The sequence below is a fragment of the Trichoderma camerunense genome (assembly GCF_050948025.1).
Source record: "Trichoderma camerunense strain CBS 138272 chromosome Unknown V8C40scaffold_5, whole genome shotgun sequence".
NCBI classification, from domain to species: Eukaryota; Fungi; Ascomycota; class Sordariomycetes; order Hypocreales; family Hypocreaceae; genus Trichoderma; species Trichoderma camerunense.
Genome location: NW_028145365.1, coordinates 496019 through 518559, shown reverse-complemented (window position 1 = coordinate 518559; position 22541 = coordinate 496019). Strand labels below are relative to the sequence as shown.

The window sequence follows — 22541 nt, the reverse complement described above, 5'->3', positions numbered from 1 at the left end:
GACTAAGCTCACAGCCACACTGTGGCTGCTCCACGAGAAATTGCAAACCGCACCAAATGTTGAGAAATTCGCTGGATTGTTTCGACGGCAAACCCCACGCTCACAATCAGTCCTTGTAGAATCGCTCCAGCGACGCGGCACACGTCGAATACACTGCAGGACAGATTGCTTTTTTGAATCGACGAATTTTGTGCTACACAGAAGGCAGTAATCATGGCTACCACCGCGCCGCCCAAGGCCAAGTGAGTGGCCTCCATTCTCGGAAACTTCATTTGCAAAGCCTCGCTAACCCCACCACTGCGAAAATCAGGCACGACTGGGCCGACGACGATGACATCGAGGAGGTCTCTTCTGACCTTCCGCCTCCCCAGACCATCTCTAATAAAGATGGTACCAAGACCATCATCACATTCCGATACAACGATCAGGGCCAGAAAGTAAAGACCACTCGTCGGATCCGCTATGTCACCCAAACCGAGACAGTCAACCCCCGCGTCGCCAACCGGAAAACGTGGGCCAAGTTCGGCTTGAGCGCCAAAGATCCCGCGGGACCTGCCCCCGATACCACCTCCGTCGGCGAGAACATCATCTTCCGACCCAGCGTCTCCTGGCGCAAGGATGCCAAGGAGGAGGGCGCCGACGCGAATGCCCAGGCCATGAAGGACAAGCTCAAGGACAAGAAGGTCAAGTGCCGTATTTGCAACGGCGAGCACTTTACAGCCAGATGTCCCTACAAGGATACCATGGCGCCTGTTGGAGAAACGAGCGGCGCAGATGCGCCCGCCGGTATGGCAGAGGATATGTCCGCTGCCACTGGTGCTGCCGGGTCTGGGAAGAAGGGCTCATACGTTCCGCCTGCTCTGCGTGGCGCGGGAGGAGCAGCCGGAGAGCGCATGGGTGGATCAAAATACGGCGAGAGAGACGACTTTGCGACACTGCGTGTCACCAACGTAAGCTTGTCACTCGAGCCCCTTTTACTAAAGACGTCATTTTTGCTAACGGTTATGTTTCTTCCAAACAGGTCTCAGAGATGGCAGAGGAATCAGAGCTGCGCGATATGTTCGAGCGTTTCGGTCGTGTCACCAGAGTCTTCCTTGCCAAGGACCGGGAAACTGGTATGGCCAAGGGTTTCGCCTTCATCAGCTTCGCAGACCACAGCGACGCTGTCACGGCATGCAACAAGATGGACGGATTTGGTTTCAAGCATCTCATTCTCAGGGTCGAGTTTGCCAAGAAGGCTCAGTAAAACAACAAAAGCTCTTGTTTTCTCTTGTTGCGGGATGGTTAGGAAGATATGGTAATGCATTTGCTATGACTATTTGCTGAAGTAGCTAAGATTGTCTCCTTCTTGAACTTATTTGATTGTTTCATGACTGTCATACCGTCACCTACTATATACAATTCCTTTGTTTGTGTCACCAATGTGTACATCACTTCCGTACCTAATGAAAGCTTCGGTGTATAGGTATATACACAAATACCGTAGGGTTGCTACGGAGATCTGTAAACAAAATTTAGGGTAGCTGTGGCGTTGCAAATGATTGACCAGATATACCTAGTACTTTCTTCTTATTACGGAGTACATACAGCTGAACATAAGTTTTTTAAACTTCCGAATAGGATCATCGGAGTACTGAAGTAAGGGGAGTTTGTATCATGATTGGAGAAATACAACGAGAAAAGGCGGCGTGGCTAAAGCTATTAAGTACATGTACCTACCTAGATTCAAACAAGAAGGCACCTGTAGATAAGCCTCGCTGAGATAACTTATACAAAAGCCTCTTAAACATTGATTCATAAAAATAGCAAACAGAGCTTACTTTGAGCGTCTCTCCGCGCTCAGAGTAAATCTCGCTTGTGTGGTGAGAAGCCCTCCGTGGTGGGGCTTCCATCTGTTGGGCAAATGTGGAGTGCTTGCACCAATCGAACAGCGTATCGTGGACCAGGATCTCGACTTTCACATGTCTGACTTTTGGTCTCAAGTTCTTTTTAGCTGCATTCGTCATTTTGCTGGAGAAGTGGGCTGGACTCTATCTCGTTTGTCCCGATACTTCGCGCAGTCCATGGAAATCACGTTGTTGCGCTCTCACGGCACCCAGTGATTTATGTATCTTCACTTCATTGGCTGGATTAAATCCTACACCCTCGTACCCTTTTTATCATCAATATTGTCACTGTTGAAGTATAATTGCCAATGGAACCTACAGCACAGCCTCTTCCCCTTAGGCTCGTGTACAGTAAGGAACTAATGTGCCTGCTTTAGCCGACAGCAGCGATTGCGTTAGGGGGCTACCAACGATTCCAGTGGCTCCCCCCACTATTGACATCAACTTGGCAGCCGTTCTAGTGCGTTAAAGTGTCTCTCCACACTGGCATGTTGCTCGGTAGCAACGGCGCCTCCCAGAGCTGGGCAGAGGTCACAAGACACCTAAGCAGCCTTCTCGCCTCTTCCGCCGTCTTCTCGACTTTTCACTCTCAACAACAAGAAAAACAAACCACAAAACGGCCTTCAACAACGCCGTTTTTCTCGGTCTGCGTCGACAAGCGTCAACCGCTTGTTGTATCAAAACATTGCTACTTCCCAAAGGTGACACGGGACGCTATTCATAGGCACCTCGGGTTGAACATCACTTGCGCTTCGACATTAGCCCGGAGATCAGCTCGCTTCTAGACTCCGGATTGGTGGCTCCGCACTGCAATCAACGAACCCAGAAAGGGCCCTGCAGCCGTTTCTCAACAATCTGTCCTGCCGCTCGTGATTGGACATTCCGAGTTTATGCACAAGTCCAGCTAAATAGCCCACAAGCTCCCAATTGCTCGTAACTTTCTGCTTCTTTACCCTCTTACTCCTCTCCGTTCTTCAACCTCTGTCACTTCGGGCCCACTCGGACGATCCTCAACTCCGTCCACAATGAGCACGGCCGCCGACGTCTCGGCTGGAGGTGCTGAGCTGCGGCACCGGCAGCTCTACGATGATGCATCTGACGGCGGAAGTGGGAGCGTCAGCCCTGGTCGTCCAGCGCCAATGGAACCACAGAGCGCTGGCCAGGATACCCAGGATGGTGACATTGGCAAGCAAAAGAAGACTTTTGGTCGTACACCAGATGGCACAGGTGAGTGATCAAGGCAAATCGCACCGGTTTTGGCTCACACAGGTCATGGAACTAACCAATGCCCCTCAATTGGGATAGTATTCGTTGTGCCGACTACGCATGACATGGTTTCACAGCTCCTTGATCCGCGACAGCCCAAGAACCTTTCAGACGCTCTCGTCTTAGCTATTCTGGCATTGCATATCCTAGCAGCATATTTCCTTCCGGCTGGGTATAAGCGCCCCGTATTTGCAGCTGTTTTCCTCTTTTGGAGAGCTTCTTACAACGTTGGCATCGGCATCTTGCTACATATCCAATCCCATCACCGGCGCCTGATCACCTGGGCCCAGAAATGGAAGCTATTCGAGCATCCGAGCACTGGCAATAATCCCCGCCCATGGCTGTACAATCTGCTGAAGCGCGAGCTCGAAGCTAAGATCCCTGAAGACTACGAGTTTGAGAAGGCCCCCATTGAATACAACACCTGGCTCGTCTTCCGAAGGGTCGTCGACTTGATCTTGATGTGTGATTTCGTGTCATACTGTCTGTTTGCCATTGTCTGTAGCCACACACCAAAGGACGAGAGTATACTCTTCGGGGGCTCCCGCTGGCTTTTGGGTATTATACTGGTCGGCTTCAATCTCTGGGTCAAGCTGGATGCGCATCGCGTTGTCAAGGATTTTGCTTGGTACTGGGGAGATTTCTTCTATCTTATCGATCAGGATCTCACATTCGACGGTGTCTTTGAGATGGCGCCCCATCCCATGTATTCGATTGGCTACGCTGGATACTACGGTATATCGATGATGGCAGCCAGTTACGAGGTGCTCTTCATCTCCATCCTCGCCCACCTTGCCCAGTTTGCATTTCTTGTGTCAGTGGAGAACCCCCATATCGACAAGATTTACAATCCTCCTGCCCCAAGAGAAAAGGCTGGAAATCGAAGCCCAGTAACCACCCCCACCGTGGCTTTCGATCTTCCCGCAGAAGATACATTTACGCGATCCGCCTCCATCTCACTGAAGGATATGCCAGCACCGGTGCACAATCTTGTTGGATTACAGAACATGGATCTATTCCGAGTTCCAGACTGTGTTGTGGTTATTCTGCCAATTTATGTTGCGGTCCTTACTCTTGCGACGCCGACAACATCCTTCTGGAAAGCAATTTTCGTTGCTCACGCACTTTTGTGGCGGGTGTGGTATCACGCTGGCCTCGGCTTCGTGTTGGACCAACAATCTAAATCAAAGATGTGGACTCGCCACTTTCTCAAATATGGCGAGAGTGCTGGAGAAGCCTGGCGCCAGTGGAAAGCCATGTATCATATCAGCATGATCATGTGCAACACATCTTTCATTGCAGCTTGCTGGAAGATGTACAACCTTCCAGAAGACTGGGGCTACGGCCTGGTTCTTTTCAAGCACGTGCTTGGAGCTGGCTTGATTGCTCTACAACTGTGGACTGCTTTCAGTGTGTACGATTCCCTCGGCGAGTTTGGCTGGTTCTGCGGCGACTTCTTCTTCGACCATGAAGCCAAGCTTACATACACCTCCATCTACCGGTTTCTCAACAACCCTGAAAGAGTTTTTGGAACTGCTGGCATTTGGGGTGCCGCTCTCATCACCTGGAGCCGAGGCATTTTCATCACTGCTCTGGTTACGCAAATCTTGAATGTCATGGTCATCGCGTTTGTCGAACGACCTCACATGCAGAAGATTTATGGAAGAAGCATTCGACAGGAGGCAGGTCTCACCAAGTTCATCAAGCGATCATTACCGCCTCCGGTCAAAGTATGGCAGGAAAGTGTGGACAAGGTCCTGGACGACACGTCGCACTTTGTCGAAGAGTTTTTGGACAGTGCCCGCCCCAAGTTTACTTCTGGTGTTAAGACTATCATCCAAGACACATCTGCTCTTTTCAACGTAGCACCTGCCCGCCTTACGATTACCAGAATTGCCCCCGACCTAGCTGGGCTGGATCCTAAGCAGTATTCGCTCACTATTGAGGGAACCCCCTCCCTTCAATCAGCCGTTGATGAAAGAGCCACCGGTAAAGAGAGCTTCTCAGGACGCTTCCCAAAGCTGATCAAGACGAAGACATTCGAATACGGTGCTCCTCTACGAGTCAAGTGGCGAGCGCCTGCAAACCACAGCAAAGAAGATTGGATTGGTCTCTACATGGTAACGGATAATCGCCTTCGAGACACGACCGAGGTTTCGTCACTTGGAAGGTGGACACCCACATGCACCGGTGCATACGATGCTTCGATGGCAAATACCAGCATTACTGTCAAGGAACATGTCGTGGCCAAAGCTGATCCCTCAGACCCTGATATGATGGAAGGCGAGGTTGTTTTCCAGGGAGATAAGCTATGGTGGACGCAAGGTGTCTTTGAGTTTAGATACCACCATGATGGACGTCACACGGTCATGAGCATCTCAGAGCCTTTCGAAATCCGCATCAGCAAGTTTGACGAAGAAGATGTCGATGTCGATGTCGGTACCAAGGCGCTGTATGCTAAAGCTGTCGAGTCGGCTCTTCTTCCCATTATCCAAAACTGTCTGGATCGTGATGACGATATTGCGCCGAGCACCGTGGATGAGAGCTTTGGCAGTCATGTGGAGCGAGATGGCAAGTACGCCAAGAGAATTGTTTACGCTATCCGAGAGATGTTTGGTGTAGAATTTGCGCCAGCTGTCGTCCTTGCGGACCGCAGCGTGAGGAAACTGGCATGGAGAATCTGTAATGCCAAGGAGGTTTTGGTAAGTCGATTTGCTTATTCCGTCTGCAGCCAGAGCAAACTAACAATCCTTCTTTCTTTAGGCACCATACAGCATGTCACACTCGAAGGGTACTACAACACCAGCAAACGAAGAAACGCCCGTGAAAATTTGATGAACATTTTGGATGCACGGAATACCTGTTGGAATGATATAGATGGCGGCGCAAGATGGATGAAAACTATGATACCAAGTTAGGCGTCAGGATATGAGGTAAAGGTGATAGGATAGACACATCTCAAAAAATAAAATCTATGAAACACCAATGAAGAGGTACAGAGAATTGGGGACATACTTTGGTATCCCAGTATGACACTTGAAGGTCGAGGCAGGCAGTGAGGATTGGTGGGAATTCTTCGACAACAGGTATCGATAGGATGCTCCCAGCTGTCACTGCTCCCCCACAGAGTTGTGCCTTGCATGAGGGACGGCTATTCGGATGCCTCCCGCCGAGGCGATATCAAAGAAGATGAATCGCTTGGTGGGGGTCAGTGGAGGGATGAGCTGTCTCTGCGTGACAACTTGCACTTTTAGTGGTGATGGAGATGCAGGGTAGAAATTGAGAAGGGGTTTACTCAATGTCTTGATGCTAGGTGCACATAGATGTCAATTGACGATAGAATATAAGGTATTTAGCTGTGTACCTGTAGATATTGGTGTTTTCTCCTCTATTTAATATGAGCCGTCTTGTCAAATGAGCACGATGTAGCGTGATGTAGTAGCAGAGTCTCGACTATGGCTTACACGAGATCCGGGACAGGCGGTGCGTTGAAACGCTAGGGACGAGGCGGCAGTAGCGCTGAGGGATCAGGCCCGAATGCGGGATGCGGGACCGGCGGTGACGGGGATGTTTAGGTTGCTTTATTTTAGGTTGTGATGTTTTTGAGGTGTTGATATGTTGGCTAATGATGATAACAATGCAAGGAATTCATCTTTTCTTGGCTCTGGATCCTCTTGGGAATAGTATCAAGAGACTGGCCGTTTGTGAAGGAGAAACATCAAGTAGATACGGCACATGCAACGAGTGATGCTTATGTTTGATATTCGGTGAGCCCGTGAGCTCGGAGGCTCCAGTTGTTTCAACGCTGGCAAGACACATCTGAGGAAGGTCTAGAAGCCGAGCTGACTGACTTGACAGCTGATTCCCGTCTGGTTCCATCTAAGCTTGAATCGATTTGTCTCAGTCCAATATCCACACTCTCCGCAGAGGCTGACAGTTTGGGCCTGTATTCTTGGCAATGGTAAACTCGACCAGCTTTTGGGCCGCTTCAAGGTGTTACGTAGCATGCCAATGCTGAAGCTAGATGCGTGTTGCCCAATATCTGCATATTGCAGTACTCAAAGTTCAGGCGAGAAGACAGGATAAGAAGATGCTTGTGAAAGCACAGAATAGGGCGTCCCAGCTTTTCAGCCCCCCAAATAATGTAGGTACCTTCTTGCCCCCACCTTGTCAGCGGCTTTCGAGCTGATTGTTCCTCCTTCCCAGTTAGGCAGCCGATGTCACTGTAACAATGCCTATTCGTCATCAGGGGATTCCCGCGATGCTTTCTGGAGTCACGGATTGTCCGTTGATACCATGTAATTCCTGCATGCAGGTGTCGTTTTTCAGCAGGACAAAGATCTGCGGTGTGTAGCTGACAAGTGTTGGGGTAACAAAAAAAAGCTGTGAATCAATTGGGGGGTTGTGGTTGTATTGATCGCCCTCTCATAACCTTGTACGCGGGGAGAAGCTCAATGCCGATCTTATAAATAGTGCCCGGACGTGTCTCAGATTCTTCCGCCCTTTTCTTTTTCTTTTTTCTGTTGCAAGCTCGCTTCAGTCTGAATCTTGTCTCCAGTCCATTACTTGTCTTCCGTCTTTGCCAATTGAGCTTCCTTGTCGGCATCACAGCATCGCCGTACTTACACAATGCCTAGCCGCCGTAACCTCCAGAAGAGCCTCGCCGCAACGCTGTTGTGCGCAGGTAACCTTGCCTCCGCCGGCCTGGTCTACGTCTCTTCGTACTCCCAGACCGTCACGACGCTCAACTACACGCATGGCCAGAACACGGGCATCCAGAAGCTGAGCCCCGTCGCCGTGTCCCAGAGCTGCTCTGACAACCCTTCGTGGCTGACTCTGGATGCTCCCGACTCCATCCTGTACTGCATCAATGAGGGCCTGAACACGCCCAATGGTGCTCTGACTGCTTTCAAGACATCTCCTAGTGGCACTCTGCAGAAGCTTGGCCAGGTCAGCACCGCCAATGGCCCTGTGAGCGGCGTTGTGTTTGGTAACAACCGCCATGGTCTGGCTCTGGCTCACTAGTAAGTTTCCATCAATTGAGTGATTGAGCCCACTAGTTTGGGGACGGACGTGTAAATCAATGAGAGCAAAAAGCTAACCATGGTTTTCTTCGTAGTGGTGGCTCCGCCTTCACCACCTGGGATGTCTCCAACCCCAGCAAGCTGAAGCTACTTCAGACCAAGAACTTCAAGCTGACCGGCCCTCCCGCCGACCCTTCTCGTCAAGATGCCCCTCACCCTCACGAGGCGGTCCTCGACCCCACGGGCAAGTTCTTGCTCGTCCCTGACCTGGGCATGGATCTCATCCACCTCTACTCCTTCGACCCCAACACCTTGGCTCTCAAGGACATCACTCCCGTCAGCGTCAAGCCTGGCTCCGGCCCTCGACACATTACTTTTGTCGTCAAGGGCAGCAAGACCTTCGCCTACCTCGTCACTGAGCTGGGCAACACCATCATTGGATATGATGTTACTTATCCCAATGGTCAGATCAAGTTGACTGAGATCTTCAACATCCCCAGCCACGGCGCAGGCCCAGCTGAGCCCAGCAGCTATGCCGCTTCCGAGGTTGTTGTTTCTGTAAGTTCAATGATTCAACCAACACCAGCCTTCAAAGGATGAATCCAAGCTAATGCATCCAGCCTGATACCAACTACCTCATTGTTTCTTCCCGCGCTGAGAACAGCACCACCATCCCCGACTTCGACAACCCTTCAGTCACCATCCCCTCCGACCCTCTCATCAACTTCAAGATCGACGCAGCCACTGGTCAGCTCACGGTCCTGCAAGTTGTTCCTGCTGGCGGCCAGTTCCCCCGTCAGTTCTCCATCAACAAGGAGGGTAACCTGCTCGCCGTTGGCCTTCAAGATGACGGCCGCGTTGTCTTTGTCGACCGTTGCCCCGAGACTGGCCTGCTGGGCGGCTTTGTTGCGTATGCAGATATCGCTGGTCAGATTACCTCGGCCGTCTTTGCGTAAAGGATGGGCTATTTAGGAGGCCTTGGTCGATTTAGCTTGTTCGATTTCTGATGCGATGTAATGATGGGATGAGCTCTGTGTATATGACTCACTGTATATAGCTTATAATTGAGTAAAAGAAAACTTCATGCTGTTATCCTGCTGTGTTGAACAAGATGAAGTATGTGACATCAATGCTTTCACAAAATGTTTTGCTCAGGCTGGGCGTCTACGCTGCAAGTTGCCATGTCGCTCGGCCAATCAGTGTCCTTACTATAAAACAATGAAGTCTTCATTCCCATCTGATTCTAGCGCCGTTGCTGCTCTCGCTACAAAACATCCAAGTGGGTATTAGTCACGATACCAGTGATACTCTTGTAGCACGTGAAATAGCGTTGCACTGAGATGTCTTCTGAGGATGCACGACTGCGTCTTTATCAGTCGTCGTGAAACAGGTACCTTGCGTGTATGCGTCGGAAGCACTACTGCATAGGTATTCATGTAGACAGGCACAAGCGCATGCACGTAGGGTATGGCACTGCATATATACCTCTGTTGATATTGGATATCATGCACCCAATCTCTGGTGTGTATGGCCGTTCCGGCGGCTAAAGAGGCTGCGTGATTCGGTCCGACCCACCAATTGTTACTCGACGCTCAAAGTCATTGGTGAGGTTCTTGATTGCAATACAGCAGTTGTTTGGATAAATCATTATCTTCGTACCTAGATGCAACCCGAGCATTTCACTGTTAATATAGACGAATGAGGTTTAGGGTTTCTCTCTCATCTCCTCTGAGGTGGCCTTGGGTCGAAAAGGATCCCGGTGGCGCTTTGGGGATTTTACCATTTCCGGTAATGTACCTTGGCAATACCACCAATGCCACCTCTTACACACTGCAGCTTGCAGGCCGCTAATGCTCTCTCGCCATTGCAACGCCAATGGCCAGGAGAAGCTTTCTGCGTATGTTAAAACAAGAGCTGCTTTCTCATGCACCTCATTATGGAAGTCCCCCAATTCTTCATAGCCAATCTTGATCTTATCCCGTGCCGTGGCTTCGGCACCGGATCCCAAGACCAGGCGGCAAAAGTACATGCTTTGTACGCGCCGGTGGAGGCAACGGGCCGGGCGAGGGACGCCGCAAGGGAGCCGAGCCGCAGACTAGCTTCAAGCCCGATGATTCGACAGCCCAATCTCCACGTGAGGGCGTCGAGTGTGTCTCATGAGGAGCTGCAGGGAGGAGTCAGAGGCAGCCTGAGGAGACAACTTGGTGTGAGGCATCGAGGACTGACAGGGGCAGAGAGTCAGGTCATGCTGCCGATTCACGGACAGGGAGGCTGCCGGCACAGCCTAGAGAGAGTCACGAGCCGCCTGTCTGGTGGATGATTCGAGGAGAGGCCGATGAGGAGACGCAGTCGAGATGCAGTCGAGATGCAGGCGAAGAGGTACCTGGCAAAGACAGCACAGTGTGTTCATGCATTCGCTACTCGCTTCCGCCAGAGTGTCTAGCGGCTTATGCAAGGTGAAGTGTGCGCGCTTCATCGCATGCATCTTTGGGTTTGGTGATAATGCAAGAAAACTGGTGCTAGAAGATCGAGGCTGCTGGGATATTGTGAGTTGTATCTTGTGAGTTGTATCTTGTGAGTTGTATCGTATCCCAGTGCTCCAGTACTCCATTCTTCGTACACCAAAATATTACGAGCCTTCATGGGCAAGCACGGAATTCCTTAGACTGGCAGGCAGCACCTTCCCATCGCCTTTCCCCTCCAACCCCACACGTGATGTTTGTTTCGCCAGCCAGCTTTTACCACAATAATGCAATGCCAACCACCGCCATTTGATCTTCCTGATCTCTTCAAGAACACGCCTGTTTCTCTTTTTCTCTTTTATTCTTTGAATTCTCAATCTGCAGCGTGCATCTCCCTCCCCCCCTTACATTAAAACAGTGCTCAAGTTACACGCGCTGTCTAGCCCCCAGGTCTTCAAGGCCCCCAACTTTTGTCACTTCATCCCACTACGTTTTTCTCCCCCGCCCTCTTTTTGCGCAGCAAGCGCCGGCTCGCTCAAGTCTGCTGCATCCTTTGTTTGGTGCGTGTTTCGCAGACGCAGGTTCCGTGTCCCCGTTTCCAAACCGGACAAGAATTCACGCTTCAGCCGCCACATCCATCAAATCTCTAAAGCGCCGGCTTATCTGGGGGCCTTGACTCCTTCTTCCCCAGGCGCATCCTCCAGGCCAAAGTCCCCTTGCACGACAAAACCTGTGAGGGCGATTGCGGGCCAGTGAAACACACGCCCAAAGTCCTAGCAACCCAATCTGCTACTCCTACCACGCAAGGCAGCATTTCCCTTGCCGCGGCTTTTTTTTTTTTCTTTTTTCTTTTTGTCTTCCTCCCTTAACCTTCTCCATTCCTCTGTCCCTGATTTCTTGTGTACTTCCATCTCCAGTCCAGCGGCATCTCTCTCTTTCCTCCCCCCGAGTGCCTCTTGGGGTTCTGTCCAACGGCGTTCTCACAAAGGTGGTCATGCACGCTGTGACCCCTCAACTCCAATCAGAATATTGTGGGATGCAATAGTTGGTGCAGCGTGGACGTTCCTGACTGGCCCACGAGGCTTCGATCGCTCCTGCATAACCCGACTGCACCATCTTTTTTTTCTCTAATTCCCCTCTCTTGTTCCGCCCCTTGATAGACCTCAGAGCGAGCCAAAAGGGGACTCGTTGGATTCAGCGCCCTTTCCGTGCTCTGTCTTCGTGAGCGTGCATACGTGCCTTGGTTCACACCCGTTTTTCTTTTTCCCCGCTGCTGTCTGTGCGCGGTAGCCGAATCAACACCAACGCTGCTGTCTGCGGTGGCGAGCATATAGAGAGACACATAAGCACAGCGGGAGAGTCGGACGCTGAGTTAGACGCAAGAGTCAAAGTAAGTAGATTGCCGTGACTCTTCTCTCCAAGCGAGACAATATGCGGTTGGAATCAAGTCGAGATCCTGGTGCTGCCACTGTCCGCTCTGGACGACGGAAACTCAGACCTGGGGAACCAAGCGATTGGAATCAGAAGGCCAACGATGCAGCTCCGCAGCCTCATACCCGCGGTACAGTCCAAATACAACGACGTCTGGACCTGGGAACAGCACCGTCGCTGCCGCAGCTGACGATGCGCAGAAGGGAGTCCAACAATTCCAAAGCTATAGACGCCGCCGCCACTCCCACCGTACCTGCAACTGCTGCTGATGCCGTTGCCGCCGCCGCCGCCGCTGCGAATGGTGGCCGCTCCAAAATTCCACCATGGCAACCAGGGCTTGCTAGGGCTGCTTCGGATGCCTACCGTCGCCCAAAGGGTACATTGATGGACTCGTACGATGGGGAGGATGAGTCTGCCAATGAGCAACCTTCGCGCCGTACAAGGAGGAACTCTTCACCCCCAAACCAACCTCGTCGCAGAATAATGCCTGGAGCATATTCCGAGCCCTCGACACACAGATCAGCGAGCGTCTCATCGTATGGCGGCGATGAAGATGACGATCATGGCCTCGAGGTGGAGGAGATCCCACCCGACGGTTCGTCACGTCATAGCAGACAGCGCCTGTCCAGCCGTGATGAGTATCTCGATTCCTCAAGCGATAGAAACCGCTATCGAAAGAGATTTACACCCAGGCGATATTACTCTGACGACGAGCGGGACTCTGACCCTCCGCTTTCGGCCAGTGATGTGCCTTCTACTTCGCATACACGAGAATCTTCCAGAGTCCGTGAGAGGAGCGAGTCAGCCCATAAGGCTCAGCGCTATCAGTTGACGCATGTCATTGAAGGTTCACGACCACCTATTGCATCGAGAAAAAGGTTTGTTCTCTTCAGTATATCTCTCAGCTTTGCTTTTGTGAATCCAAGTTAACAAACTTAGCTCCAATAATAAGCTGACTAGACGAGCAACATCAACTGGACGAGACGGTGTAGGGTATAGATCGGCAGAATCGGCCTACGAGGATCGAGATCCTAGAAGATCATTGAATACCATGCGGTCTGTTCGCAGCCTCAACGGCTCGACTTCAGGACCCGCTCGTATCTTGGGGAATATTTTTGGCAATGCCGCTTCTGGGCCTATATCCAGGCCTGCTTCCAGGCCTGCTTCTAGGCCGGCCTCCAGGTCCAGACCTTCATCGCCAGACAAATTCTTCAAACTTGAAAAGCAATCTAAGATGGAGAAAAGAAAAGGGTAAGACATGAACAGAGCGTCTCATTTTTGGCAGCGTGGAAATCAAATTCTAACTTATACAAGGGTTGAGTGCGTCATATGCATGGAGGATACTCCGTCGTCAAAGGGAGCGGACCTGAAGTGCGGCCACCGAATGTGCAATGCCTGCATGAAGCGCAACTTTGAAATGTCGATTCACGATCCGCAGCACATGCCCCCACGCTGCTGCACAAAAAGCCATATCCCACTCAAACATGTGGATAAGCTATTCGACAATGCTTTCAAGATGACTTGGAACCGCAAGTTTGCAGAGTACTCGACTGGAAACCGAGTCTATTGCCCATCAAAGCGTTGTGGTGAATGGATCAAGCCTACCAGCTTTTATCGAGGAGAAGATGGTAGAAGAGTCGCTCGCTGTGGTCGTTGCAAGACCAAAGTTTGTCCAAAGTGCAGTGGTAAATGGCACAACTCTACCGAGTGTCCACGTGACGAGGAAACGAACAGATTCCTCGATCAAGCAAAGGAGGAGGGTTGGAAGAGATGTTACAAGTGTAAATCAATGGTTGAACTCAAAGAAGGATGCAACCATATGACTTGGTAAGCCGGCCGCTCCTTTACTTCTCACGATCCTACCCCATGAGCTCCTTCAGTTACTAACACCGAGTGAAAAGCCGATGCGGAGCTGAATTTTGTATGATATGCGGCACTAAATGGAAAGGCTGCAGCTGTCCATGGTTTAACTACGAGAATGGAACTAATCCATGGGAAAACAACCAAGTTCAGGATTTGAACATTCCCACTGAAGACCTGAGGAAGATTCTCCGGGCTAATAGGCCGAATTCAATGGAAGAACTACGATCCTACTCAAGGCCCACTTCCTCGATGCCCGCAACAAGATCAAAACCTCAGCCTTACGACGAGGAGATGCACCTTCGCCGGCTGCAAGAGCAGCGTGATGCCGGATTTGCAAGGAGACTGCAGGTCTCGGATGAGCATGATGATGAGCAAGAGGATGACCGCGACTATGACCGCGACTATGACCGTGATCGTGATCGTAACCGTGACCGAGATCGAAAGCGTGATCGGAATCGTGGTCGAGATCGTGATTGGGAGCGAGAACGAGAGCGCGAGAACCCCTTTGCTCCCATCACGCCTGAGGAAGATGAGGATGAGATGGATTTTGGGCTCAGCGGCAGCAAGCATCACCAGATGGAAGATTATAGACGAACAAGCTTGCCAACTTTGCCTACCGCAGCCCCAGCCGCACAGCCGCCGGCGCCTTACAACAGCTACGTTTCTGGGGTCAACCGTGCTAGGGGTCCGCAGCGCAGTGGTTCAATGGAACAGCGTCTGGCTGATAGGTTGTCAGAGAATCGCCCAGAACGCCGGTCGAGAGGACCATCTCCTCCAGCTCCAGCCCCAGCTATGCGACCCCATGTACTGCACCCAAGAGATGCTACCATTGGACACGCTCCAGATATGGGAATCGGTATGGCCCTTGGCGCGATGGGAAGAGGTTCTGCACCACCACCGCCAGCCTATGCCCCCGTACCGGCGATGCCCTCGCCCGGATTGATGAGGCCGAATCCCTTTGCAGGAGACGCGTACTACGATAATGCGTACACCACCACGCCACGATCAGTTCACGATCCGTATTACTACGGAATGGAGACTGCTGAAACCGAGCTTCCCTCTCCCCGGCGCAGATCACGGCGCAGTGGAGAAGAGCGCGAGAGACCCAAGTCATCGACTTTGGCAGGATTGACGGGGTATGGCCGAGGTGCGCATCGGGTATCGGAATGGAGGAGTTTTGTTGAACCAGGATTTCCTGATGAATAGGCAACTCACTACTATGTAAATGTTCCAAGTATGTAAGACTGAGATTGACTGGTTTCTGGATGCTTGGGCACCTATCGATATTTCTAACCATTTCATGTATTTTGAATACCCGTGGGAAAGGCAAATCAGATGTGATTGTAAAGATGATGCTCTTGGTCGAGCTTGTACTAACGTTTGTGCATCTCTTTTTGGTCATTATCTTCTGCCAATACAGTCAGCTCTTGTGCCCCTCAACACCACAGCAGATAATAAAGGCTAGAAAGGATGCGCATTCCACCAAAAATTACTGAGGATAAATGTCTTGTATTGGAGCATGAATCTCTATAAGAATCAACAAGCAGGAGACCCACTGCCTAATCTAGACGTCCCCTTTCTGACACTTCATTTTAATAGTAGTGGTATTGCGCCGGGAAGCCAGGATAGTAGCGCATGAACACAGCGTCTTCCATTCACATGTTAAACTGAACAATGCCCGGTCGCGTGACGCCACAGGCCCCCCAGATCGAATCAAAACGAGCCTCGTGCCGGATGCCCTGCTTGGGCGTGAGTGGCTAATAAAGACCTAGACGAGGCGTTTCTAGCACGCTAAAATTCTGGAAAACGAAAGGATATGCTTAAAGGGGGGCCGTTGGATTCGATGACGGCAGCTGCGGTGTCACAGCGTCTTTTTTGGGAGACCCGACAGCACCGTCATGCAGGTAGCGTCATATGCTGGAGAGCGTCGAATCCACGGGAAAACGGGTTTCCCGACAGATCCGTTTCTTTGGGTACCTTGACTGTGTATGGAGGACGCTGGCATGACTTCGTATTTGAGTAGTATAAGCGCAACGAATAGCTGTCGTTAAGGAGTGGCGTTACGTACCTGGTACCGGCGCAGGGCGATCTTTACGAGCCCCAGATACCGACGTGTACTCGTACTACGTACCCCGTCCGCCGGTACCGTCGCCCTGCACATGCCGCCAGCCTAATCTTGAGCGGCCCATTTCTTCTTCATTCGCAACTTCAATGCAGAGTACGCAGTACGCCACTCTCAATCTCCTATCAACCCACCTCCAAACCATTCCCTTTTTCTTCTTCCCTAACACTTTACCCATGCACATCTTTAAATTACCCTTCAAATGAGCGTTTGGCCTGTCGACCTGTGCACTGTCGTATCGTTTCGCATAGGGTGCCAGGATAGAGGATAATGTGACGTTTAATACGTCCAAATCCCAACACTGCCTTTCTGTCGTTGGGGCCGCCACTATCTTGACTCTCCTTTCCTCCACTCCATTTCCGACTGAACCTACAGGAGCCCATTGAGGACCGCGTTTTAATCGTCAGATCTCCTTGGATATACATCTACGAAACGAGACCGGACGAACGATCGAGCGAGCGAAACAAGCGAAACACACAGCTGAAGACTTAAAGCAACTGCGTCAGAGCGGCGGGGCCTTGCGCAGCCCGGAAGCCGACAAAGATGCTTCTCATCCACCAGACTGGCAGCGTCAAGATTGGCGAGGTTGTCCGCTACACCGTCACCTACGCCCCCTCTCAAGACCGAATCCTGCCGTCGCCAGAGCGGCTATATGTGCGAATACGCAACACGTCCAACATTGCCCTGCGAGCGGCCTTTGTCCACGGCCCGTATACCCTGAGCGTGGCGACGTATCCTGCCAAATTCAACCCCAACGAAAAATTACCCAGCCCGCGCCGCTATGGTGTCCCCGAGTTCGAGCCGATGCTCAAGGCCGGAGGTTCGTGGGAGTGCCAGCTTGTGGTGCCGGAGGACATACGGCAGGCGGCGGGGACGGGAAGCCATGGCACGTTTGGCAACGGCCCGGAGCACGATTCCGAGAGCGTGAGCTGGATCATCGAGATCTCGTCACAGGTCATCTTCTCCACATCGGCGGCGGTAGGATATGAGCTGCTGGTAGCGAGAGAACAAAAGTCATTGAGTCTGAGCTCTTCGGTCCCGGTGGTAGGCGGCCAGGCCCAGGTACCGCAGCCGGGAAAGCTAGTGGACCATCAGCAGAGCATTGGAGCCAAGGACGGGCATCATCCGGGACAGCCTCGCGGGGTCTTTTCAAGAGCGGTCCATGTCAAGGTAGAAGACACGGCGACTTTGTGGAACACGCCCCGGTTGCCGGTGTGGGATGATGCTGGCGATAAGAGGGTTGAGGACAGGCCTGCTGCCGACCAACCAGTGGAGAGCATGGTCAAGACTGGTGATGCGGAAACCGAAGACGAGCCGCTCCCACGGGAGCAAAAGAAGATTCACCTTGTCATTCTAACGCATGGATTGCATAGTAACTTGGGCGCCGACATGTTATTCATGAAAGAGAGCATCGATGCTGCTGCAAAGCAGGCCAAGATTGATGCCAAGGCGAGAAGAGCAAAGCAGCGTGCAGAGGCCGAAGCTAATGCCGACGACGGCAGCAAGGCGAAAGACGGTGCTTCTTCGACAGGAAGCGAAGAGGATGATGAGGATGAAGACGAAGAGGTCATTGTGCGAGGATATTCTGGAAACGCCACCAAGACGGAGAAGGGAATCAAATATCTTGGCAAAAGGCTAGCGAGATATGTCCTCTCTATGACCTACCCGGACCAGCCCTTCTTACCGATAGGAGGAAAAGGTGCCTTTGAAGGGTTTGCCCACGGGTTAGGCGATCAGGGGGCGCACGACCTTATGCAAGCTCACAAACACAGCACCATCGTCAAAGCCCCCGACTCGGAGGAGGCGAACGACCACAAATTAATTCGGAGGCCTTACAAGGTCACGAGCATCAGCTTCATTGCGCACTCGTTGGGCGGCCTTGTTCAGACCTACGCTATTGCATATATACAAAAGCATTCACCACGATTCTTCGACCTGATAAGACCTATTAATTTCATCGCGCTGGCCACGCCCTTCTTGGGCTTGAGCAACGAGAACCCTCTCTACGTCAAGTTTGCACTCGATTTTGGTCTCGTAGGGAGGACAGGGCAGGATTTAGGCCTGACTTGGAGAGCACCGACGATTGCACGCAGCGGTTGGGGTGCCATTGTGAGTAACCTAGGCGAATCTGCTCACAAGAAAGTCTACGGCGAATCACAGCCCGAGTCCAAGCCTCTATTACGAATCTTACCCTCAGGGCCCGCTCACATTGCCCTCAAGAAATTTCGGAACCGAACAGTCTACTCCAATGTGGTCAATGATGGCATCGTTCCGCTGCGCACAAGCTGCCTGTTATTCTTGGACTGGCAGGGTCTAGGGCGAGTTGGCAAAGCAAGGAGAGAAGCCGGTCTCGTCGAGACCGTTGTAGGCTTTGGATGGGCCGAGCTCACAGGTGCTAACATGGGATCATCGCGGCAGAAGCTGCAGCTTCCTCCCGACGACATTGAGACCGACTCGGGTGCTACGACCCCCAATGGTGATGGCAGCACCAACAATGGCGAAAACAGCAACAGCCATCAAGTGCCGCAGCCATCCAACGATGCTCTCGCCGAAGACGATCGGGCGAGCCTACGCTCTGTTCCAGCGGTATTTGCAGATGAGCCACTGGAAAGCCCGGGAGATAACCTGCTTCACACTCCGCTCACCGGATTCTTTAATTTATTTAGGAGCAACGACCCTCCAAAAGAGCAACCTGTGACGGAGAAGCAGAAGAAGATACTGCGCAGAAGCCAGACACTTAAGAATGGTGGAGATGCTTCTAGCACTGCCGACAGCTCCAATTCGTCAATGACGGGCAAACAATCCGGCAAGGCAACTGCAGGGCACGAGTTTGAGAACGATATAGAAGGCCTGACGGCACCGCCTAGGACCACGTTCTTTGAATCTGCTGGAGACCTGCTCAATCCCAAGATTCCGGATGTGGAGTGGCTCGTTGATCCGTCGAAGCGGCCACGAACAATTTTTCATGATCGAGTGTATCATCCGACGGACATCCCCGCTCCACCCTTGAAGAAGCGGACTCCTTCAGCGCTTAGTAAAATGAAGCTTAAATCCTCGTCTTCGTCGCTGCTCTCGCCCGGCGGCAGCGGCTCGTCGACACCGCATTCAGGAATCAACCACGAAGATTCAATGGCCTCTGTAAAGGACTACGACGACACTGCACATACGGGTCCTGAAAAGCAGCCTAACGAGGTTGTTGACGGCTCCAGCATGCGTGTTGAGGAAAAGATTTCCCGCGGTTACCACAAAGATTTGTCATGGCGGAAGGTGCTTGTCAAGCTAGAACCAGACGCCCACAACAACATATTTGTCCGCCGCATGTTTGCCAACGCTTACGGTTGGCCGGTCGTTAAGCACTTGGTTGATTCTCACTTTAGCGACTCAGCCGTTTCACGATTACGCACTGAGGACGAGCACATGGGCGAGCGGGCTTTGGACATCAGTCAACCCCTTGGCGCGGATGGTCGCGAGACTAAAACGGTGTCTATGCGGCAAGCCCGCGGCCTTGCTCCGGAGCCGACAAATGCAAGCGAGGCCCGAGAGGCTCTCGACGAAGTGCCTCCCCTGCCAAGGACACAAGATACCGATCGGACTTCCCTAACGAATCACAGTCATCAGGGCGATAGAGGAGATTCAATGTCGTGGAGTGAGCGCGATTGGGCGAGCAGTGAGAATGAGAGTGAATTCGATTATATTAATGATGCAGCGGGCGACAAGAAACTAGACAAAACAAAGGAAAGCCAGGGCGGGAGACTAAGTCCTTCGTCATGGAACTGGACGGAGAAGATTGTTGGCAAGGGGGCTATGAAGGCGAGGAGTAAGAGTCCTACGAAATCAACGACGGGGGGATCCCTATGAGGAAGGTGATTTTACACACTACGCAGGAGAGGCAGCGAAAACATTCCCTTTAGGTACGATATAGATGGCATTGGCATCCTTTGGTATAAGTAGACGGTAGATGCGGATGGGTAGCAATTGGTGCTTTGGAGATGGGAAAATAAATTCCAGGTTTATTGAATTTGAGTGAGACGTGTTGGATGATATACGTGATGAGAAAAAAAGTCCGTGTGTTTGCCGGATAACGAAAGATAGCTAACTCACACGTGTTGGAGATGGTCGAGATGCAAAAAAAGAGGGCAAAAAAACAAAACATACAACAGCCGGTGTTCGCTGATGGTCTCCCACTCAACTACTAATCTGCCGGTTAGTGGCTTGTCTCTGGGGGAGCAGACGAGACCCCGAATTTTCCACTACCTATGGTCGTATGTGGAGGTTTACGGACTCTATTCAACTTATATACACATGTTGAAATAGACCGCTATGGCAAAAGCAAAGTGACCACTTCAGTCTGTATAGCGTTGTATCTCTGCATAAAGCATCCATCCATTCCGACAACATACTATCATGCCTCTCCCATTTACTGCTAACCCCTGTCCTGGGTTATGTACTGTTAAGTCCAAGTTCTCGACGTTTAACATGTAACCTGTGTGACTTATCCCTTTCCATTTCCTATAGCTACCCATGAGACCCCACATTCGTATAGGATCGTATCATGCCAAAAGTCGGCATGAATAGTGAATCCTTCCGAATCAATGGCTGATTGATACACATTGAGTCTGAAGTTCTTGTTACAATCCAAATCCGCTTTGAATATACCCACTATGACCCTTGGCGCCGACTCAAATCTCTTCGAAAAGGTGATACGCTGTAATGCTGGAGCCCCCTCTGTACGGAACCACAGCCCGCTGTCAACCTGAACTCCAGGCTGTGGCTGCGCTGAGTTAATCTGTGAAGCAAGCTGCTCGACTTTGGATGATAGAGCTGCGATTTGGCTCTCCAGGCGCGAAATAACGGAATCACTGCTACCTGATGTGCCAGTACTACTGGTGGTGATAGTAGCAGCAGTATGCCCCGTGTCAGATCCCCCTGTAGTTACTGCGCCAGCACCAAACACATTGATTGTCACCGGAGGCTGGATAAGGAGGCGTTCGCTCGGGCCACGATTATCGGCATCAGAGCCTATGTCGGTGAACTGAACTGTGTCGTCTGAACTCACGGTCGAGTAATCATCTTGTTGCGGCGATTGATCTCCTAAAGGCATCTTCATAGCCCGTGTAGGTTTCTCGATTTCGAAGACAGCGTATAAGAAGGTCAACTAGAACAGTTCCTGTTATCTTGGAGATGCAGATTGACGGTTATTTATTTGATCATTCACTTAGGCTCTGCTGTAAACGAATATGGGATGTTGGCCAAAGCGGGGTTTCCTGAGGGACATATTATCAGGCATACGATCTCGTGACCAACAGAGCGGCGCGGCTCTGTGATTGCATGTTGTTGGTTGGCCTGAGATTTCCTACTTGGGAAGTCAAGGCTTCGCGGGGAAACGGCCTCTATACCCTCAAGGGTCAACACATAAAATAGACATTTTCCTCCTCCAAGCTTTAGTTCGAAAACTATACTATTTATTACCTGCCTGCCTAACCACTTATTATTACAGACCCCATGATTGAGCCCTTGAAGTGTCGCTTTAAGACTGAACTAGATCAAAACCTATAGGGCCTTCTCGTATATAACACCGCCTCCTAAGTAGATGCCAGAGGTGCTTGCAACTGTGGCTTATAACAAGCTGTAGGTAACTACTTGAATATAGGTGATAATATTATTTTGGCTGATGACGCTCTTCTTATTAGATTAGGGCAGTGCTACCCCAATCGTTTTGTTATAATTTTCCAAGCTTGCGTAAGGTCGCTGCAAATACAATCCTCTTTGACGATCAAATTGCCTGGCAAAGGTAATTGGACTAGACTATTAATTACGTTATGATGCGAGGCAGCAGGTTATAAAGTTATTACCCGTTAGTGAAATGAGCCTGCTCTGACTCTTCTTAGTGCTGTGGGCTGACTGATTATATTGCTGCCCAGTCGGCGGCAATGATATATGCTTATGCTTTAAAAGTTCCAGTTCTGTTATGGCCTTTATCCCGAGAGGTACAACCTGCTTGGAGCTGCGACGGTATTAGCCACGGTGCGCCACATGAGAGAGAGGTCCATGCGAAAGGGAAACATCTTATTAAAGAAGCAGACACTCATTTTGGTTTCTTCTGTAGTAATTATCTGATTGTGTAGAGTTAATTAAGCGAATAATCAGAGAAATCTATAGTTGAGTTTTGCGAGGGAATATAGTAGCAGTATGTATCATAAGAAAAAAAAAGCGAAAAAAAAAACAACTATGGACGAACGGGGAATCGAACCCCGGACCTTTCCCAGGCGGTTAGGCAACTCGAAGGTCGCACTATGCTAAGGGAAAATTATACCACTAAACCATCCGCCCATTCGCTGATGTCTGCAAATGTGCAAGTTTGATACATGAGGACTGGACAGCCGTCTTCTTGCTTTGAGTTTTTCTGAGTTGATGATAGGGTAGGTAAGTCGACGAACGTTGGAGATCGAAAGCATGGACGGACGTGGAAATAAATTGTGCGTGAGTA

General features: G+C 51.1%; 6 protein-coding genes and 1 non-coding gene across 7 annotated transcripts; 5 read left to right on the top strand and 2 right to left on the bottom strand.

Moving 5' to 3' along the window:
* The first annotated feature begins 74 nt into the window (after positions 1 to 74).
* On the top strand, positions 75 to 1724 carry V8C40DRAFT_238603 (translation initiation factor eIF3 core subunit g). The gene is made up of 3 exons (XM_083214477.1): positions 75 to 242; positions 311 to 950; positions 1022 to 1724. The coding sequence occupies exons 1-3, from the start codon at positions 214 to 216 to the stop codon at positions 1244 to 1246; spliced, it is 894 nt and encodes a 297-aa protein (XP_083075410.1). The 5' UTR covers positions 75 to 213; the 3' UTR covers positions 1247 to 1724.
* A 691-nt stretch (positions 1725 to 2415) lies between these two features.
* V8C40DRAFT_238602 (phosphatidylethanolamine N-methyltransferase) lies at positions 2416 to 6513 on the top strand. Its single transcript, XM_083214476.1, has 3 exons — positions 2416 to 3113; positions 3192 to 5854; positions 5916 to 6513. The coding sequence occupies exons 1-3, from the start codon at positions 2912 to 2914 to the stop codon at positions 5985 to 5987; spliced, it is 2937 nt and encodes a 978-aa protein (XP_083075409.1). The 5' UTR covers positions 2416 to 2911; the 3' UTR covers positions 5988 to 6513.
* Positions 6514 to 7448: 935 nt separating this feature from the next.
* On the top strand, positions 7449 to 9393 carry V8C40DRAFT_238600 (Lactonase, 7-bladed beta-propeller-domain-containing protein). Its single transcript, XM_083214475.1, has 3 exons — positions 7449 to 8176; positions 8272 to 8734; positions 8797 to 9393. The coding sequence occupies exons 1-3, from the start codon at positions 7782 to 7784 to the stop codon at positions 9130 to 9132; spliced, it is 1194 nt and encodes a 397-aa protein (XP_083075408.1). The 5' UTR covers positions 7449 to 7781; the 3' UTR covers positions 9133 to 9393.
* A 2459-nt stretch (positions 9394 to 11852) lies between these two features.
* V8C40DRAFT_170864 (E3 ubiquitin-protein ligase) lies at positions 11853 to 15661 on the top strand. The gene is made up of 4 exons (XM_083211604.1): positions 11853 to 12947; positions 13009 to 13320; positions 13384 to 13896; positions 13971 to 15661. Exons 1-4 carry the CDS (start codon positions 12070 to 12072, stop codon positions 15136 to 15138), a joined length of 2871 nt encoding a protein of 956 aa, XP_083075407.1. The 5' UTR covers positions 11853 to 12069; the 3' UTR covers positions 15139 to 15661.
* Positions 15662 to 16761: 1100 nt separating this feature from the next.
* Positions 16762 to 20101, top strand: V8C40DRAFT_238592 (putative serine esterase-domain-containing protein). The gene has a single exon (XM_083214474.1). The coding sequence runs from the start codon at positions 16859 to 16861 to the stop codon at positions 19910 to 19912; it is 3054 nt and encodes a 1017-aa protein (XP_083075406.1). The 5' UTR covers positions 16762 to 16858; the 3' UTR covers positions 19913 to 20101.
* A 276-nt stretch (positions 20102 to 20377) lies between these two features.
* On the bottom strand, positions 20378 to 21327 carry V8C40DRAFT_170838 (H-type lectin domain-containing protein). Its single transcript, XM_083211603.1, has one exon. It carries the CDS (start codon positions 21159 to 21161, stop codon positions 20547 to 20549), a length of 615 nt encoding a protein of 204 aa, XP_083075405.1. The 5' UTR covers positions 21162 to 21327; the 3' UTR covers positions 20378 to 20546.
* A 956-nt stretch (positions 21328 to 22283) lies between these two features.
* On the bottom strand, positions 22284 to 22384 carry V8C40DRAFT_t70. Its single transcript has one exon. It is a non-coding gene; the product is annotated as a tRNA-Ala (tRNA).
* Between the last annotated feature and the right edge of the window lie 157 nt (positions 22385 to 22541).

Coding starts and splice junctions, on each gene's coding strand:
- V8C40DRAFT_170838 (XM_083211603.1), bottom strand. CDS start 21,161: ATGAAGATGCCTTTAGGAGATCAATCGCCGCAACAAGATGATTACTCG.
- V8C40DRAFT_170864 (XM_083211604.1), top strand. CDS start 12,070: ATGCGGTTGGAATCAAGTCGAGATCCTGGTGCTGCCACTGTCCGCTCT. Junction 12,948..13,008: donor CCTATTGCATCGAGAAAAAG/GTTTGTTCTCTT, acceptor TAACAAACTTAG/CTCCAATAATAAGCTGACTA. Junction 13,897..13,970: donor GGATGCAACCATATGACTTG/GTAAGCCGGCCG, acceptor CCGAGTGAAAAG/CCGATGCGGAGCTGAATTTT.
- V8C40DRAFT_238602 (XM_083214476.1), top strand. CDS start 2,912: ATGAGCACGGCCGCCGACGTCTCGGCTGGAGGTGCTGAGCTGCGGCAC. Junction 3,114..3,191: donor TCGTACACCAGATGGCACAG/GTGAGTGATCAA, acceptor CAATTGGGATAG/TATTCGTTGTGCCGACTACG. Junction 5,855..5,915: donor GTAATGCCAAGGAGGTTTTG/GTAAGTCGATTT, acceptor TTCTTTCTTTAG/GCACCATACAGCATGTCACA.
- V8C40DRAFT_238592 (XM_083214474.1), top strand. CDS start 16,859: ATGCTCAAGGCCGGAGGTTCGTGGGAGTGCCAGCTTGTGGTGCCGGAG.
- V8C40DRAFT_238603 (XM_083214477.1), top strand. CDS start 214: ATGGCTACCACCGCGCCGCCCAAGGCCAA. Junction 243..310: donor ACCGCGCCGCCCAAGGCCAA/GTGAGTGGCCTC, acceptor TGCGAAAATCAG/GCACGACTGGGCCGACGACG. Junction 951..1,021: donor CGACACTGCGTGTCACCAAC/GTAAGCTTGTCA, acceptor TCTTCCAAACAG/GTCTCAGAGATGGCAGAGGA.
- V8C40DRAFT_238600 (XM_083214475.1), top strand. CDS start 7,782: ATGCCTAGCCGCCGTAACCTCCAGAAGAGCCTCGCCGCAACGCTGTTG. Junction 8,177..8,271: donor GGTCTGGCTCTGGCTCACTA/GTAAGTTTCCAT, acceptor TTTTCTTCGTAG/TGGTGGCTCCGCCTTCACCA. Junction 8,735..8,796: donor CTTCCGAGGTTGTTGTTTCT/GTAAGTTCAATG, acceptor TAATGCATCCAG/CCTGATACCAACTACCTCAT.